General features: G+C 53.5%; 1 protein-coding gene across 7 annotated transcripts in view; it reads left to right on the top strand.

Moving 5' to 3' along the window:
* PSEN2 (presenilin 2) overlaps positions 1-2013 on the top strand; it is a 24614-nt gene extending 22601 nt beyond the window's left edge. For all 7 annotated transcript variants that reach the window (XM_059412597.1, XM_059412598.1, XM_059412596.1 and 4 more), the window contains exons 10-11: positions 270-388; positions 1343-2013. In XM_059412597.1, coding sequence (XP_059268580.1) covers positions 270-388; positions 1343-1498 — 275 coding nt within the window. In that variant the 3' untranslated portion in view covers positions 1499-2013. The remainder of the gene's footprint in view (positions 1-269; positions 389-1342) is intronic.
* Positions 2014-14487: the final 12474 nt, after the last annotated feature.

Here is a 14487-nt window from a genome sequence, read left to right as displayed (position 1 = left end):
GGCAGGTGGCCCAGCCCAGCGGCCCCTCCCCACCCCCACCCCTGGCTGCTGGTTTTCCACAGCAGCCGGTCCCTGCCCCAGAGGCCAGGTGAGGTGGGCTGGCAGCGACCCTGCCCTGTCTGGACCCCACGGGCCTCAGGACTCAGGTCCCGGGTCCCCTGGATCCCTTGGAGCAGGCAGAGCAGCTAGGCTGTGGGCTGGCCTCTGCCTTCACCCCTTCCTCTTGGGGCTCCCGACGCTGAGGGGCTCGCTCTGTCTTCCCTGCACAGGGGGCGTGAAGCTCGGCCTGGGGGACTTCATCTTCTACAGCGTGCTGGTGGGCAAGGCGGCAGCCACGGGCAGCGGGGACTGGAACACCACGCTGGCATGCTTCGTGGCCATCCTCATTGTGAGTGGGCTGAGTGTACCCTGCCCTGTCTCCCCGGGTTGGGGGGGGGGATCCTGGATCCAAGGAGAGTTTCAGAGGCTGCTGTCCCTTGGAGGGGCAGGATGGTGGGGGCTGGGCAGGACTGCCAGGAAGCCCCTCAAGAGGAGACCAGGCTTACAGGAGGGTCCGGGCCGGGCAGGTGTGGCTGAGGGACTCCGGCATCACGGACCACACATGTGGCCGCGCCGAGGCTTGGCTGACATTGTGTGCGGTCTCACGATGTCTGTGAGACAGGGAGGGCCCTGTCACTTTGAACCCCAGTGGTGACTCGGTGTGGCCAGACACCCACGATGCGGGAAGTGCCCCAGGAGGACTGCATCCGAGAAGCTCCAAGCAGCGTGTGCTCCACGTTCCAGCCCCGTGAAGCCGGGTGGCCCCGGGCATGTCAGGGATCGGGTAGCAGACCCCCAGACTGACCTGAAGGCCTGCCCTCCCCGGGGACAGGGCAGCTTTTCTAATCCCTGTCCCCTCCCTGCACCACTGCCCTGTTGGCCAGGGCGGGACAGGACGTCGGCCACTTCCAAGGGGATGGGTCACATGGCATCTTTGGTTTCCTCGAGGTACTAACTGCCGAGACCCTCCCCGGCCTTTCCATGGAGCTTGTGCAGCTCTTTACAAATACACTTCCCTTAAGGGGAGGCCGCCGGCCACTGGTCACGCATGTCACTGCTGTTGCCAGATGGGGCGGTGGTCTGGGAGTCGGGAGGCTCCCGCGAGAGCATAGAGGTGTTAGACGGAGTGAGCGCCCCCCACTCTGGCGCGGCACAGAGCTTCGAGAGGCCCCAGGAAGATCGGGTGTCCGGGGCTGTTGTCCGACCCGTCCCTTGCGGACGCCAGAGCCCGGGGGTTGGACCTCAGCCGCTGCCCGCCACCCGCACCGGCGGTCACCACCCCCCTCCCCTCCGTGTCCCGCAGGGTTTGTGTCTGACCCTCCTGCTGCTTGCTGTGTTCAAGAAGGCGCTGCCCGCCCTCCCCATCTCCATCACGTTCGGGCTCATCTTCTACTTCTCCACCGACAACCTGGTGCGTCCGTTCATGGACACCTTGGCTTCTCATCAGCTCTACATCTGACGGGGCCGGCAGCCATGGGAGGCTGTCGTGGGGGCCCTCACGTAGTTCTACACTCTAGTGCCATATATTTTTAAGACTTTTCTTTCCTAAAAGAAAAAGAAAAGAAGTGTCGTGTTTACTTGGCGAAGAGGAAGAACCAACTTTCTGGTGCTAGTGGTTTTGTCATCTGACCCAGGCTCACTGGCTGGAAGCACCGGGAGTTGGTTGGGACGCGCCCTGGACCGCTGGGCCACGTGGGGCGGGTGTGGCGAGGTCGCCCACCCCACACCACAGCCCAGGATGCTTCGAGGGCCAAGCGAAGGAAGGGACCAGGAGCTCGTGCTCGGGATGGCACCTAGCACCTGCCCGCGCTGGCAGGAGAAGAAAGCCAGTTTGCCCTGCGTGTAATGTCCCCAACGCTTTGTCTGTGATGTCATCGTTATTTTATTACCTTTAGAAACCAAGTCCTGTTCTTGTTACAGCAGTTACTGCTGGGAAGTGGCTTAATATCAATAAATAGGTGAATCTTCCTGGAATGCTGGACCTGGGCATGTGTGTGGGTGTGGACCCGGCTCGCTGCGTCTCGTGACCTCGCCTGGGAGGGTGTGTGGGGAGAGGACGGGGGGAAGATTCGCCCCACTGCAAAGGAGAGGGTTCACGGCTCCTGTCTGTCTGTACTCTTTTCTCCACGTCCAGGGCTTCCTGAGCCGGGCTGTGCAAGAGCCAAGACAAGCAGCATCACTCCTTGGCAAACCAGTGCACTGTGGGAGGCCGGGAAGGGGCCCACGTTTGGAACCCACTGTCATCCCTCCCGTGTCCATCTCTGGGCGCTGTGACCAGGGACGTGGACCGGTCGGCTTCTCCCTTTCCTGCCCCATGGTCCCAGGCCAGGGAGAGAATCTCAGTGATGCATCTGGCCGGGGCTCGGGTGCTCAGGGCAGGGCTGGTGGCCACTGGTGGTGCAGGGCAGCGTGGCCGGGCAGCCACTGAGCCAATGCAGGGCCCGGTTTGCAGTTCTGACCGGTAGCCCTGCGTCTGCATTTCCCAAATGGCATGAGAGCCAAGCAGCTGGCAATCCATTGTGAGAGAAATAACTGTTTTGATGTTTGGTGTAGCTTGCCATTCCCTGGACTGTTGGTAGAAGCGCGGAGGGAATGTGGGAGCCCGGAGGCCAGCTGCAGACGGGCAGCAGTGGTGTTTTCTGGGATCTGGGCATCAGCCGTTGCTGACTGACTCATGGTCATGGTCAGAGCCCAGGGTGATGGCATCACAGCCCGGAAAGCCGGTAGTAGGTTGGGGTCTCAGAAGAAGAGGGCTGGCCCCGGGTGGTAAAGGTGAGGAAGACCTGGGGTTAACTTGTTCAGTTTGGCAACCAAAACAGTAGTTGGGGGGTGGGGGGTCCCCAAAGATGAGCTTTGGTAAGTTCTGATTTGTTAGGTGTGGAGACGTCTTTGTCAGAGGACTGGCCCCGGGGCTGGGGTGCAAGCCACATTTAGGGGCTCAGGCAGAGGCTGGAGGGCGCCATGTCCCAGCAACCCACCAGGAAGGAGAGAGGAATGGTGCCCACGAGGAAGGGCCAAGACGGGAAAGCCGGTGAATGTGAGCAGCCCCAGAGTGCAACCCCTTGTGGGGAAACAGCTACTTGAGGAGCCCCAGCCTGGGGAGGCCGTGTCAGGGGCTGGGAGTCTGGGACCCTGACACCGAGCATGGGGTGGGGGGGAGGACAGAAAGATAATTCAGATATTCTGGAAGGAACAGAGAACGGGATGCACGAGCCAAGCCCCCCACTCCCATGTCATCCGCCAACTAGTCCTAGTGTTTTTCCGTATTTGCTCCAGATTTGTTTTTAGAAATAAAACCTTATCATCCCAAAGTCCCATTTGCAGCCCCAGGGCCATCTACCCACCTTCTGCTGTCCCCAACGCAGCTCACATCCGTCCCTCCACGTTCAGCACGGCTCTGCGTGCCGGCGCGCTCTTTACACTCGGCAGAAACGATACATCCCACACCGTGCTCACTTGACGACTTCTGAAATGTTCATATTTGGTTCTTGAGAAATTCATGGACGTAAATGAAGCTCTGGTTCAGTTATTTGAACTGTTTCACATTCCGTTGTGTGACCGACCGCCATGCACCTGTTATGCTGTGGACAGATGCCGTGGGTGTGGTGGGGTGTCTGGGTTAGAATCAGACTGCGGGGAGAGTTGTTTCAGGCACCCCGGGTGAGTGTGGTCCCCTCGCTGACGGCATGGTCGTGCTTGCTCCCCAAGGTCCTGGGACCCTCTGTCCTCCGGCAGGATCCCCCCGGTTCCCCAGCTGGACCTGCACTCGGCATCTTCGGATTTTTCATGTTTGCTGATCGGGTGGGGGTTCTGTCCCTGAGGTTTGAGTCTGCCCCGAGCCTGAGCCTTGTCTCATCGTATGCTCTGGCTGTGCCGAGTTCCCCTATCTATTTATCCTTCACGCACTTTCCATTGGGACAACTTGCCTTTTCCTTATGGGTATTTACGTCTGTTAAAAATATATGTTCCGGAGAGATGCTAACGTCTGGTCAATGACAGGCATTTTGAACGTGCTTCCCAGGCGGTGACTTATCTCCCTCATGGTCTGCCCTGGCTCCAAAGTCGCGTTTGAATGTTCCTGTTATTATATATGTCCATCCTTTATCTTTGGTGGCGTATGCCTTTGAGGCTTCTTTGAGTGATCCTTCCCTACCCTTGAGGCTTCCTAAAAGCTTAAATTTTAATTTTCAGTGTGCCTGGGTGGCTCAGCTGGTTACAAATCTGACTCTGTTTTCAGCTCAGGTCATGATCTTAGGGCCCTGCGATCGAGCCCCCACATAGGGCTCTGTGCTCAGTACTCTGTACGAAGTACTCAGTACTATGTGCTCAGTACTCTGTGCTCAGTGGGGAGTCTGCTTGAGAGTCTCTCACTTCCTCTGCCCTTCCCCCCTCTCTGAAATGAATAAATAAATCTTTAAAACATTTTTAATTTTCCTATGAGGATATTTTATACATATGAAACTTAGGTGTATGTATTGTATTTGGTGAGGGACTGAGTTTTATTTGTCTCTATCTGTAGCCCTCTTTATTGAACAGCCTCCCCTTTCTGTGCCATCTTGTAGAACTGTCCAGACATTGCCAGGTTTCCCTGGGCCGGGGGAGCGGCCCACAGGTAGGTACATCCTGTCCCACAGGTATGTGAGCTTTCCCAGGCCAACACCTCGCGAAGTGGGTGGAACAGAGAAGTTCCTGGGGAAAAGAGAGGTTGGGGGTCCTCCTGAGCATGTCCATTCCCGGGGTCCTGGAAGTGGGAATGGGCTTTGGGTGGTAACCAGGGGGACCAAGGTAGACGGTCATCTTGGAAGTAAAATGAGGTGGGAGAGAGAGCCGGAGGTGAGCCATGCTGCCATCCAGGCAAGGCGGGGTGCCCACCCGTGCCTTGCAGTGATGCAGGATGGGGTCCAAACCTGCGGCCCCTGCGTCTCCTGCTTCAGGCAGCACAGGCCCCCAGGAGCGCAAGCTGACCAGCCATCCAGTGCAGAAACGCCCCTGTGGCCTGTGATCCGGAAATGGGGGTTTCTTCTGAGTTAATGAGGAGGGGGTGTCCTGGGCCATCTACTGGGAAGGAAGGGCCCTGCAAATCCTCATTTTCCCCTTGGCTGTTCAGGAAGGGTCACATGTCGGACGCAGGACCTCCGGGCAGCTTCGTATGGCGGTGGAGAGGGAAGATCCAGTCCGAGTGAATGGCCAGAGGGCTTGGCAGTGGTTTGTGAGGCAGTCCGGGAGCGGGGATGGGGAGACATGGGGCGCCTTTGGGCCTGAGGCAGTGGCCAGGGACTTCTCGGAGAGAGGCGATGCCAGCAGCGGACCATCCCCCAGGCACGTGCTACGTGAGTTCATGTGGTTAATACCTTTCATCCTCGTGCACCGGGAGGTGTGCTAACATCACCTGGATAGGAATTACAGCATTTGCGTGGTGAGGGAGGGAAAGGAGCTGAGGTGTGACCTCACCGGGCCCGCAGACTCTGTGCCGTGGATGCACCCCGCACAGTATGTGTGCTGAGGACTCCAGAAGCCGGGGACCAGAGTTCCTCACCCCCATGGTCCGCAACCCCGCCGTCCTGCCACAGAAGCTGTGTGTCTGCTCACAGTCAGGGAACGTTCTCCTTGGATTTCTTCTGCTCTCGCTCTGCAGGAGTTTCATCCGTTGAGACCTTGGTCAGATTGCTCGGACTGTTCTAGTCTTCTCCGAACAGTTCCCTTCTGCTCTCCATCCCTTGGGGTCCCCTCCCCGCCCACACTCTACAACCTATCTTTCAGTTTCACAGCGTTTTATTTTGGGGCAATTCTATATTTTTATTTTTATTTTCAGTAAGCTTCTTATCCAACATGGGCTTGAACTCATGACCCTAAGATCAAGAGTCGCTCCACGGACTGAGCAGGCCGGGAGCCCCAGCCATCATGTGGTTCTAACTGGGGTGTCGTCACTGTGACCGACACGCTGCAGCAGGGGGGCTTGCTGTTTGCCTGGGCTGCGCAGGGACGGCCACCCCGTGTCCAGCTGGCTTGGTCACTGGGACACGCTTACAGGATTCTGTGTGTGAGGAAAGCGGATCGTTTCTAAAACTTCCCAAACCCTTCCTCTCCACCTGCTCCCCAACCGCAGCGGGCTTGTCACTTTTTACACAGGCAACGTCTTCTCAGATCTCCCGGGAAAAACAAAGGCACTTTGATTCCCAGAATCCCATCCGTGTTCTCCATGGTCGTCGCAGCGGTCCACTTCCTCCTTTCCTCTCTTACATCTTCTCAAACGGCCAAGGCTGGGACCTGTGGATGAGGAACCAGGAAGGGCGCTGAGCATGACCCCCACCCCATCTCTGTGCACCGCGGACCTGGAGGGCGGGGCTGCTCAGGGGCGCCCCCCCCCCCCTCCCACCTGGCTTCCTCTCCCAGGCCCGCTCCAGGTGAGCTTATGGGGTGGGGGGCAGGTGGAGACAAGCTCCGCCCCCACATAACCTGGGGCCCCCTCTCTTCTCATCAGGCAACGAAGGCTTTCCTAAAGTAAACCCATCGCGCAGGTGGGACTCTCCTCGGGTCACAGTTCCCTAACAAGAGGAGAGCGAACACAATCAAACACATGGGAGTTTGGTGCCTTGAAGGCTGATTCCTAGTCTGCCACCAGTAGCCGCCGCCTGCTGGCCGATTCCACTCTCTGGGCCTCAGTGTCTCTCATGCATAAAGCGAAAGACATAAAACATAGTAGTGACAGGGGCGCCTGGGTGGCGCAGTCGGTTAAGCATCCGACTGATGGTTTCCACTCAGGTCGTGATCTCGGGGTCTTGGAATCGAGCCCCACGTCAGGCTCCACGTTCACCAAGGAGTCTGTTTCTCCTCCTCCCTCTGCTCCCCCTGCTTCCTCCCTCCTCTTTCTCTCTGCTCCCCCTACTCATACACTCTCTCTTTCTCATAAAATCTTAAACACCCACACATTAGGGATTCCACGGCTGAGTCATTTTAATGATTTTTAGAAGCTCGGACAAGGCTGCTCCCGCTGTCGACTAAAGTGCCGTGATTTCTGAACCAGAATGAAATACAAGGTGGGTGAGGGATACAGAACTCTGGGAGAAGGGAGGGCAGGACCCTCCCCCCAGGGGGCGCTCTGCCTACCCTGGCCCCCTGCTGAGGACTTCGCTGCCCCAGGCTTGGCCCTACTGGGATCCCTGTGTGTCCAGGGTAGTTTGCAGGGGCTAGTCTGGGTGGAGGGGGACTCGTCACCATGGATGGGGACTCTTCTGGGCATGATCTGCTCTGTTTGCAGGAGGCAATTAACGGATTCATCCTAAAGAACGTACCCATCCTTGGTGTAAACCAGGCAGCGTGGAGATGCAGAAAAGAGAAGTGTCTGGTCGCAAGGGGCTTGGAGTCTGGTCCACTGAGAGAATTTTTAGTTTCCAGAAGCCCAGGCCAGAGGCAGGAGGGTGGCAAAACCAGCGGCAGAGTAGAGCTGGGGAGGGGTGTCCGTGCGTGTGGGGAGGCCAGCCTCCCTGACTCCAGGAGGCCCCGCTGCGGGATGCGGCGGGGGGACTCAGCTAACCCTGTGTGCGCAGGTGTGAAGAAGTCAGATGTTCTGGACACTTGGGCTGCAGACACCTTCACGCCCTGGTGGAGGGTCACAAATTGGTTAAACTAGTGAAGCTTGGCTTAGTTTGGGCTCCAGGGGGCTCACGCAGTTGGGAGTTTCTCTCCTGTGACAAGAATGGGGTACACTGGTCTGGTTTGGTTTATTCAGTTCAGTGAAATCCCATCGATAATTCCCTCATTCTTCCCATCTCCCTCTCCAGCATTCCTGCCCCCTGCACAGAGCCAGGTGTGCAGAGCCGAGGGGAAGGAGAGGGGAAGAATGAACCTTCCCATGTCATTTTTTGAGGTTGGTGAAAATCATTCTTGGCCCCTGCCCCAGGCAGATTTCCCCCTGAATCCCATTGGTGGGATTTGTGTCTCTTCCCTAGGTGATGAGTGTGGGGCTGTCAGGGCCAGCAAACACCAGTTGGGACGTGACCCTGAGTCTCATGGGGGCAGGATGGGCACCTGCGTAGAATCACAGCTGTGTTGTGAGGCAGGAATGAGAGCGGAGCGGGGAAGGCTCTACGTATGTTGGCAAGCACCAGCACCTGCTACGGCAACTTTCTTACCTTTCCGCCCCATTTGGCTCAGCGTTAGAAAATAAACTGGCCAGCTCAGCTTTGTGGGCTGCTGCTCTCTTCTCCTGGGAATAGTGCCTGTGTGATGGGGGGGGGGGGGGGTTGTGCCTGGGGTCCTGGGACAACCCTGTCCCTGACAATGTATCATCTTAATCATCTCACACTTGCCCTGGGATAGTGTCAGACAGCTCACCCAGTTGCCAGGAAGGTCTCCAGAACTTTCTCATGTTGCAACACTGAAACTCTACCCAGTGAGCGACTTCCTGTTTCCCTCCCCCAGCCCCTGGCAGCCACCATCCTGCTGTCTGTATGATCCTGGCTGCTCTAGATCCTTCCTATACGTGGAATTGTGCGGGATTCGTGTTTTGGGGGCTGACCGACTTCACTCAGCATAGTGTCCTCCGGGGTCATGTGTATCTTGGCCTGTGATGGCGTTTCTTTCCTTCTGAAGGCTGATTCATATTGCATGGTATTGACCTACCACATTCTCTTCCTCCATTCATCCGTCCATGGATGTCTGGTCTGCACAGCATCTTTGCCGCTGTAAGCGCTGCTGCAGGCAGCATGGATGTGCAGAAACTTCTTGGAGATCTTGCTTTCAGTCCTTCTGCGTATAGACCCGGGGGGGGGGGGGGGGCTGGATCCTGGAGTAGTTTCATCTAACTTTTTGAGGAGCCTCCATTCTGTTTAGGCAATGACTACACCAGTTTGCAATCCCACTGCCCATGCACGAGGGTTCCCCTTTCTCAACATCCTCTCCAGCACTTGTGATTTTCTTTTTGACTGTGTCCATCCTAACAGCTGTGAGACGGTAGCTCTTTGTGCTTTGGGTATACATTCCCTTGATGATGACTAATGTCAAGCATCTTTTCATGAGTTTGTATGCCATTTATATATCTCCTTTGGAGAAATGTCTTATCCGAGTCCTTTGCCCATTTTAAATCGGATTTTTTGTTGTTGAGTTGTAGGAGCTGTTTGCATATTCTAGGTATTAACTTTTTTTTTTTTTAAAGTAGGCTCCATGCCCAGCATGGAGCTTGACATGGGGCTCGATCTCACAACCCTGAAATTATGACCCGAGCTAAAATCAAGAGTCAGACGTTTCACCAACTGAGCCACCCAGGCGCCCCTGTGTATTAATTTCTTATCAAATTATGTATTTTGGGGTGCCTGGGTGGCTCAGTGGGTTAAGCCTCTGCCTTCAGCTCAGGTCATGATCTTAGGGTCCTGGCATCAAGCCCCGCATCGGGCTCTCTGCTCAGTAGGGAGCCTGCCTCCTCCTCTCTCTCTGCCTGCCTCTCTGCCTACTTGTGATCTCTGTCTGTCAAATAAATAAATAAAATCTTTTAAAAAATATTATGTATTTTGCCAGGGTGCCTGGGCAGCTCAGTTGGCGAAGCATCTGCCTTCACCTCAGGTCATGATCCCAGAGTCCTGGGACCAAGCCCCCCATCCAGCTCCCTGCTCAGTGGGGATCCTGCTTCTTCCGCTCCCTCTGCCACTTCCTCTGCTTGTGCTCTTTCTCTCTCTCTTTCTGACAAAGAAAAAAAGAAAATATTTTTTAAAAAGTATGTGTTTTCCCCCATTCTGTGGGTTGCCTTTGCACTCTTAATAGTTTCCTTTGATGCACAGAAGTTTTTCAGAATGATAAAGTCCCGTTTGTCTATGTTTATGTTTGCTTTTGTCAACTGTGTGCTTGGGTTCATGGCCAAGAAACCATTGCCAAGTCCGATGTCATGAAGCTTTTTCACTATGTTTTTTTCCCTAGGAGTCTTATGGTTTGAGGTCTTATGTAATCCATTTTGAGCTAATTTTTGCATATGATGTAAGATTAGGGTCCATCTTTATTCTTTTGCATGCAGAGATCCGGTTTTCCCAGCGCCATTTGTCAAAGAGACTGTCCTTTCCCCGTTCAGTGGTCCTGACATGCCTTATTGTTTGACGCTTCACATTGAGTTCATCTCCGGGTTCTCTGTTCTGTACCATTGGTCTGTCCACACTGTTGTTTCAATAGCTTTATAGAAAGTTCGAAATCAGGAAGTGTGGGGTGTCTCTGCTTCTTTTTCAAGATTGTTTTGTTTTGGCTATTTGGGGGTCCCTTGAGACACTGAATTTTAGGATTTTTTTCTATCTCTGCAAAAAATAAATGTCATTGAGATTTTCATAGGGATTACATTGGATCTACAGATTGCTTTAAGTAATACTGACACCTTAACGTTCTTTAATCCATGCTCGTGGGATATCTACCTGTATCCTTATATCTTCTTTAATTTCTTCTAGTGGTTTCCAGCATACAAGCCTTTCACCTCTGTGGTTAATTTTCTTCCTAAGCATTTCATTTTTTTTTTGATGCTGTTGTGAATGGCATTATTTTCTTAATTTCCTTTTTGGATTGTTCGTCTGCTTTGGTTTTAACTGAAGTGACCTCTATCCGTAGGAGCCACCAACTGTGGGACCTCATCAGTCGTTCCGTCCCCACCCATCTGCGGGATCCTGCGCCCATCGTGGGGGTGCAGGAAGGGCGCTGCTCTCTGGGGCTGCAGGAAACCCAGGGGAGTCTTGGATTCTTCCTGTAACTCTGCTCTGGAGTGTCCGCGTCTGGTCCGGCCCGTTCTGTTGGCGCCCGCGCGGGATGGCCACACGGAGGCAGCAGAGTCTTCCCGGAGCCGGGTTGCGGGGTGCCACCTGCAGCTCTGGGCTTCTGCCCAGTGGGCTGTGGCTGGCCTGCTCCGTGCTCTGAGCCGGGGAGCCGGGAGAGGCCTGAAACAATCACAGGCCCAGGCCAGAACGTGATCCCAGGGCCGGGGCTGTTGTGGTCCATGAATGAGTCTCACTTGTCATCGTGAGTAGCCGAGCCGAGAAGCTACTTTTCCAGATTCTCAGCCTCACCCTGTAAGAGGTAGTTCTCCTCATCTTGCGCACAAGGGAAGGGCATCCTGACTGGAAAGTCGCCCCTTGTTACCACGCATGGAAGAGGGGAGGAGAGAGAGTGAGAAGAGGAGCCCCACCTCCCCTTTATCTCGTCCTGCATGAAGCTGGTGGGGAAGGGGTATACACAGATTTCACACAAACCTGGGGTTTCGCTTCTCATCACCTCTAGCAATGAGAAAGGAAGCCTGTGGCCATGCCACACAGATAATCCCCTCCCCTCCTTTCGGCCTCTCCTCTCCTAACAACCGTACAGCTCCCTGGCCCAGACAGTGGGCTCCAGTGTCGGTCGGTACAAAGATCATGCCATTGAAACCTGCAAGACGGGTCTCCAAGGCCCAAGACTCCGGCTGCGGCGCCATGTTCCTTCCCTCTTGCCTTAATGGCAACCCCAGGCTGGATTTTGTCCTCAGTATATAGCTAGCAAGGAGCAGGCTGGTTATTGTCCTAGTTCCACTGGGTGTTAGCTCAGTGACCTTGGGCCAACTGGCTTCACCCTGGTCTCAGTATCCCCTCCCTCTGGCGCCAGTAAAAAGGGGATGAGGGAGAATGTCGTGAGTTTGCCCGAGGATCATATGGCTTTTTGTCTCTAAAGGGGTTAAATCAGTGCCTGTCTTCTGGTAAGTGCTCGATAAACAGTAACTTGGAAACATTCAAATGGAAACTGCATTTGAAATTCATAACTTTTTCAGATGCCAGAGTCTGAAAGGACCTCAGGTCATTGATTTCAGTGTTTTCTAAAGTGCCCTTGAAATGCTTTCTTCCTTCAATATGTTTTGTGAAAAAGGGCTCTGTGGCCAAGGATGACAGGGCATTTAAAGTTCAAGGTCGTATATTAAAGGCTCAGAGAAGGCACAGGGTCAAGAAACTGTTCAACTTTGATTGTTCCAGAGTTGATCAGACTGATCAACCACAGGACCTTTGCACACGATCCCTTTTAACTTTTAGGTGGTTAGTATCAGCACAACACCTCCTAACTATGCAGTAGTCTGTCCTGTGACTCTTTCCATTAGTGATCATAATGATTCTGTCAGGATATCCAGTGACAAGGCACTCTGTCCCCACCACAGGCAGCAGGTAACAGTGGGGAAGTGTTTGTTGCACGCCGGGCACGGTCATAAGCACTAAGTGTGCATTATCTTATTTAATTCTCGCAATAACACTATGCAAACGTCCTTATCTCCTGAATCTGAAGGAACTGAGGTTTAGAAGAGCTGAGTGATCTGCCCAAGGTCACAAGGCTAGAAAGCACCAGGACGCCAGATCAGCCAGATCAGCCTGGCTCTGGAATCTCCACCCCTCAGTGCTGCTTCCCACGGCCCCTGCCACCTGCTGGACAGTCCTCCCTGTCTCAAGCTGCCGCCCGATTCCCATTCCTCCCCTTCCTCCCTGGGGCACACACTCAGTTTCACTTCTCACATCCTCTGGTCTTCATTGTTCCTGGAGCTTTATCCACTCTTTATCCACTTTTTCTTTTGCGTTAGGTAACTCGGCAACCCTTTTGCACTGTAATACTCAAAACTGAACACCATTCTATCCACTCCACTATCATACAATACTTACCCTTGTAGGAAGTCACGCATTATCAAAAAACAGAAGAATTTTCCTTTTTTGGACAAGGTCACAGGATAGAAAGTTCTTGACACACAATAACAAAATTTTCCCATCAAGACTTCTGATGACAGCTGTTTTTTATAGCTCCAGTGGTGTTGCTCTAGAATCTTCAGCCTCACTAGGTTCCCGGCTGCTGCTCTGCCCTGTCTCCCGGTGTCCCCCTCCCACCCCCCACCCCCCACCCCCGCCAGCCCAAGCACTGGTTTGCAGCTTCTCACCAGGTTTGCCCTTTCTTTTACCCCTGTGACTCATCATTTTGGTAAACAAGGCTCAACGCCCTAAAACCTAGCAGCTGAGCTTTTACCAGGCTTTCCTGTCCTAGGCAGCTGGGATCTGCTTAAACCCATAGCAGTGCCTAGTGACACAAACTGCTTTTTTCCCCTTCAATCATTAGCACCAATTCCAGTTCTGAAAACACCACTGAGGGAAAGACACTGACACTCTCCGTGTGATCTGACCCTCGTTCCAAGCCCTCTACTTCATTAATTCAGCCCAAGAGCGCATCATTTGGGGGAGATGCATTATCCCATAGATCTATATGGAGCTGGTCTTTAACCAAAATGAATTCCCCCACAATTCTGCCATACACCAGCAAGTATATTTTAGAGACTCCAGATTGTATGTTTATATCTGCTCAAGTTCATCTGATTAAACCTGCGTTGTTGTACCAGCCCACGGTGAATTTCTGGGAGGCTGGTGGTGAAGAAGCTGGTCCCCTCTGCAAAACTGACAGGCATTACGCCTGGATCAGCATTTTACAGCTAAGCTGCACACCGTGGTACCTACATAAGTGGCTCGTGAGTCCCCGAAATAAGGGTAGTGTGACTGAGACCTGGGTTATAAATTGTATGGATCCCTGATTAAGTGTTAATAGTCACATATGGCTAACGGATCCCACATGGGACAGTGCACATCTAGAGGTCTTCCTGATGCAGAGGCAAAGATTCTGAGCAGAACAGGGGCTGCTCCTGGCACTGGAGACCCAACTCTAGACTAAAGAGGCTTGTTCTGTGCTTATCAGCCATCTGTATGTAGAGAGATCGAGTTGCACTTCCAGAATGGCGGACTTTGCCAGATGCCCTCTGAGATCCACACATCCCACATACGTGCCATTGCCCTGCACTGCAAGCCTGGTGATTGTTTCTTCAAGAAAATAGTTGTTTCCTCTATTTGTAGAAGTCGTTCATGCCCGTGGTGGCAAAATGCAGGAAAACACGTCGAGGAAATTAACAATGACCCGCAATGTGGCCACTGGAGACAACCGCCGCCCCCCCCCCCCCAGTCCGGCACCGCGCCTTCCTCTTCCTTCTGTGGTGGTATCTTTCCCATCTCTGAGAGTGTACCTTCTCTCACATTTGCAGCTTGACTTTTTTTCATTAACAGCATTTCATAAGTACTTGCTTTTATTAAACATTCTTTCCAAACAGTCTGAAATGCTGTGGTATAGTTCGTTATGTTAGTGACTAATACTTTGCACAACCATCCCCCTACTGCTGTACTTTTGGGTTGTATCAAAGTTTTTTTGCTATTGCAAATAAAGCGTCAATAACACGTCTTGGTCCGAAATAGCTTTGTTCATAATTGGCATTGATTCCTGAAGAAGGGGTATTAGTAAGTCTAAGGATAGGAACCTCGTTAGAGTGTATTCTTGCAAGAGAGGACAGAAAGTTGGCCTGCACCACATGCTGGCTCTTCGTGGCCCATGCTTTCTTCCAAATGTTCGAGAAGGTTGCTTCTGTGATCCCAGTTTCCCAGCCTTTCTGAA

The sequence above is a fragment of the Mustela nigripes genome, chromosome 10 (genome assembly GCF_022355385.1).
Source record: "Mustela nigripes isolate SB6536 chromosome 10, MUSNIG.SB6536, whole genome shotgun sequence".
In the NCBI taxonomy this organism is placed as follows: domain Eukaryota; kingdom Metazoa; phylum Chordata; class Mammalia; order Carnivora; family Mustelidae; genus Mustela; species Mustela nigripes.
This window is presented reverse-complemented; position numbering and strand designations above follow the sequence as displayed.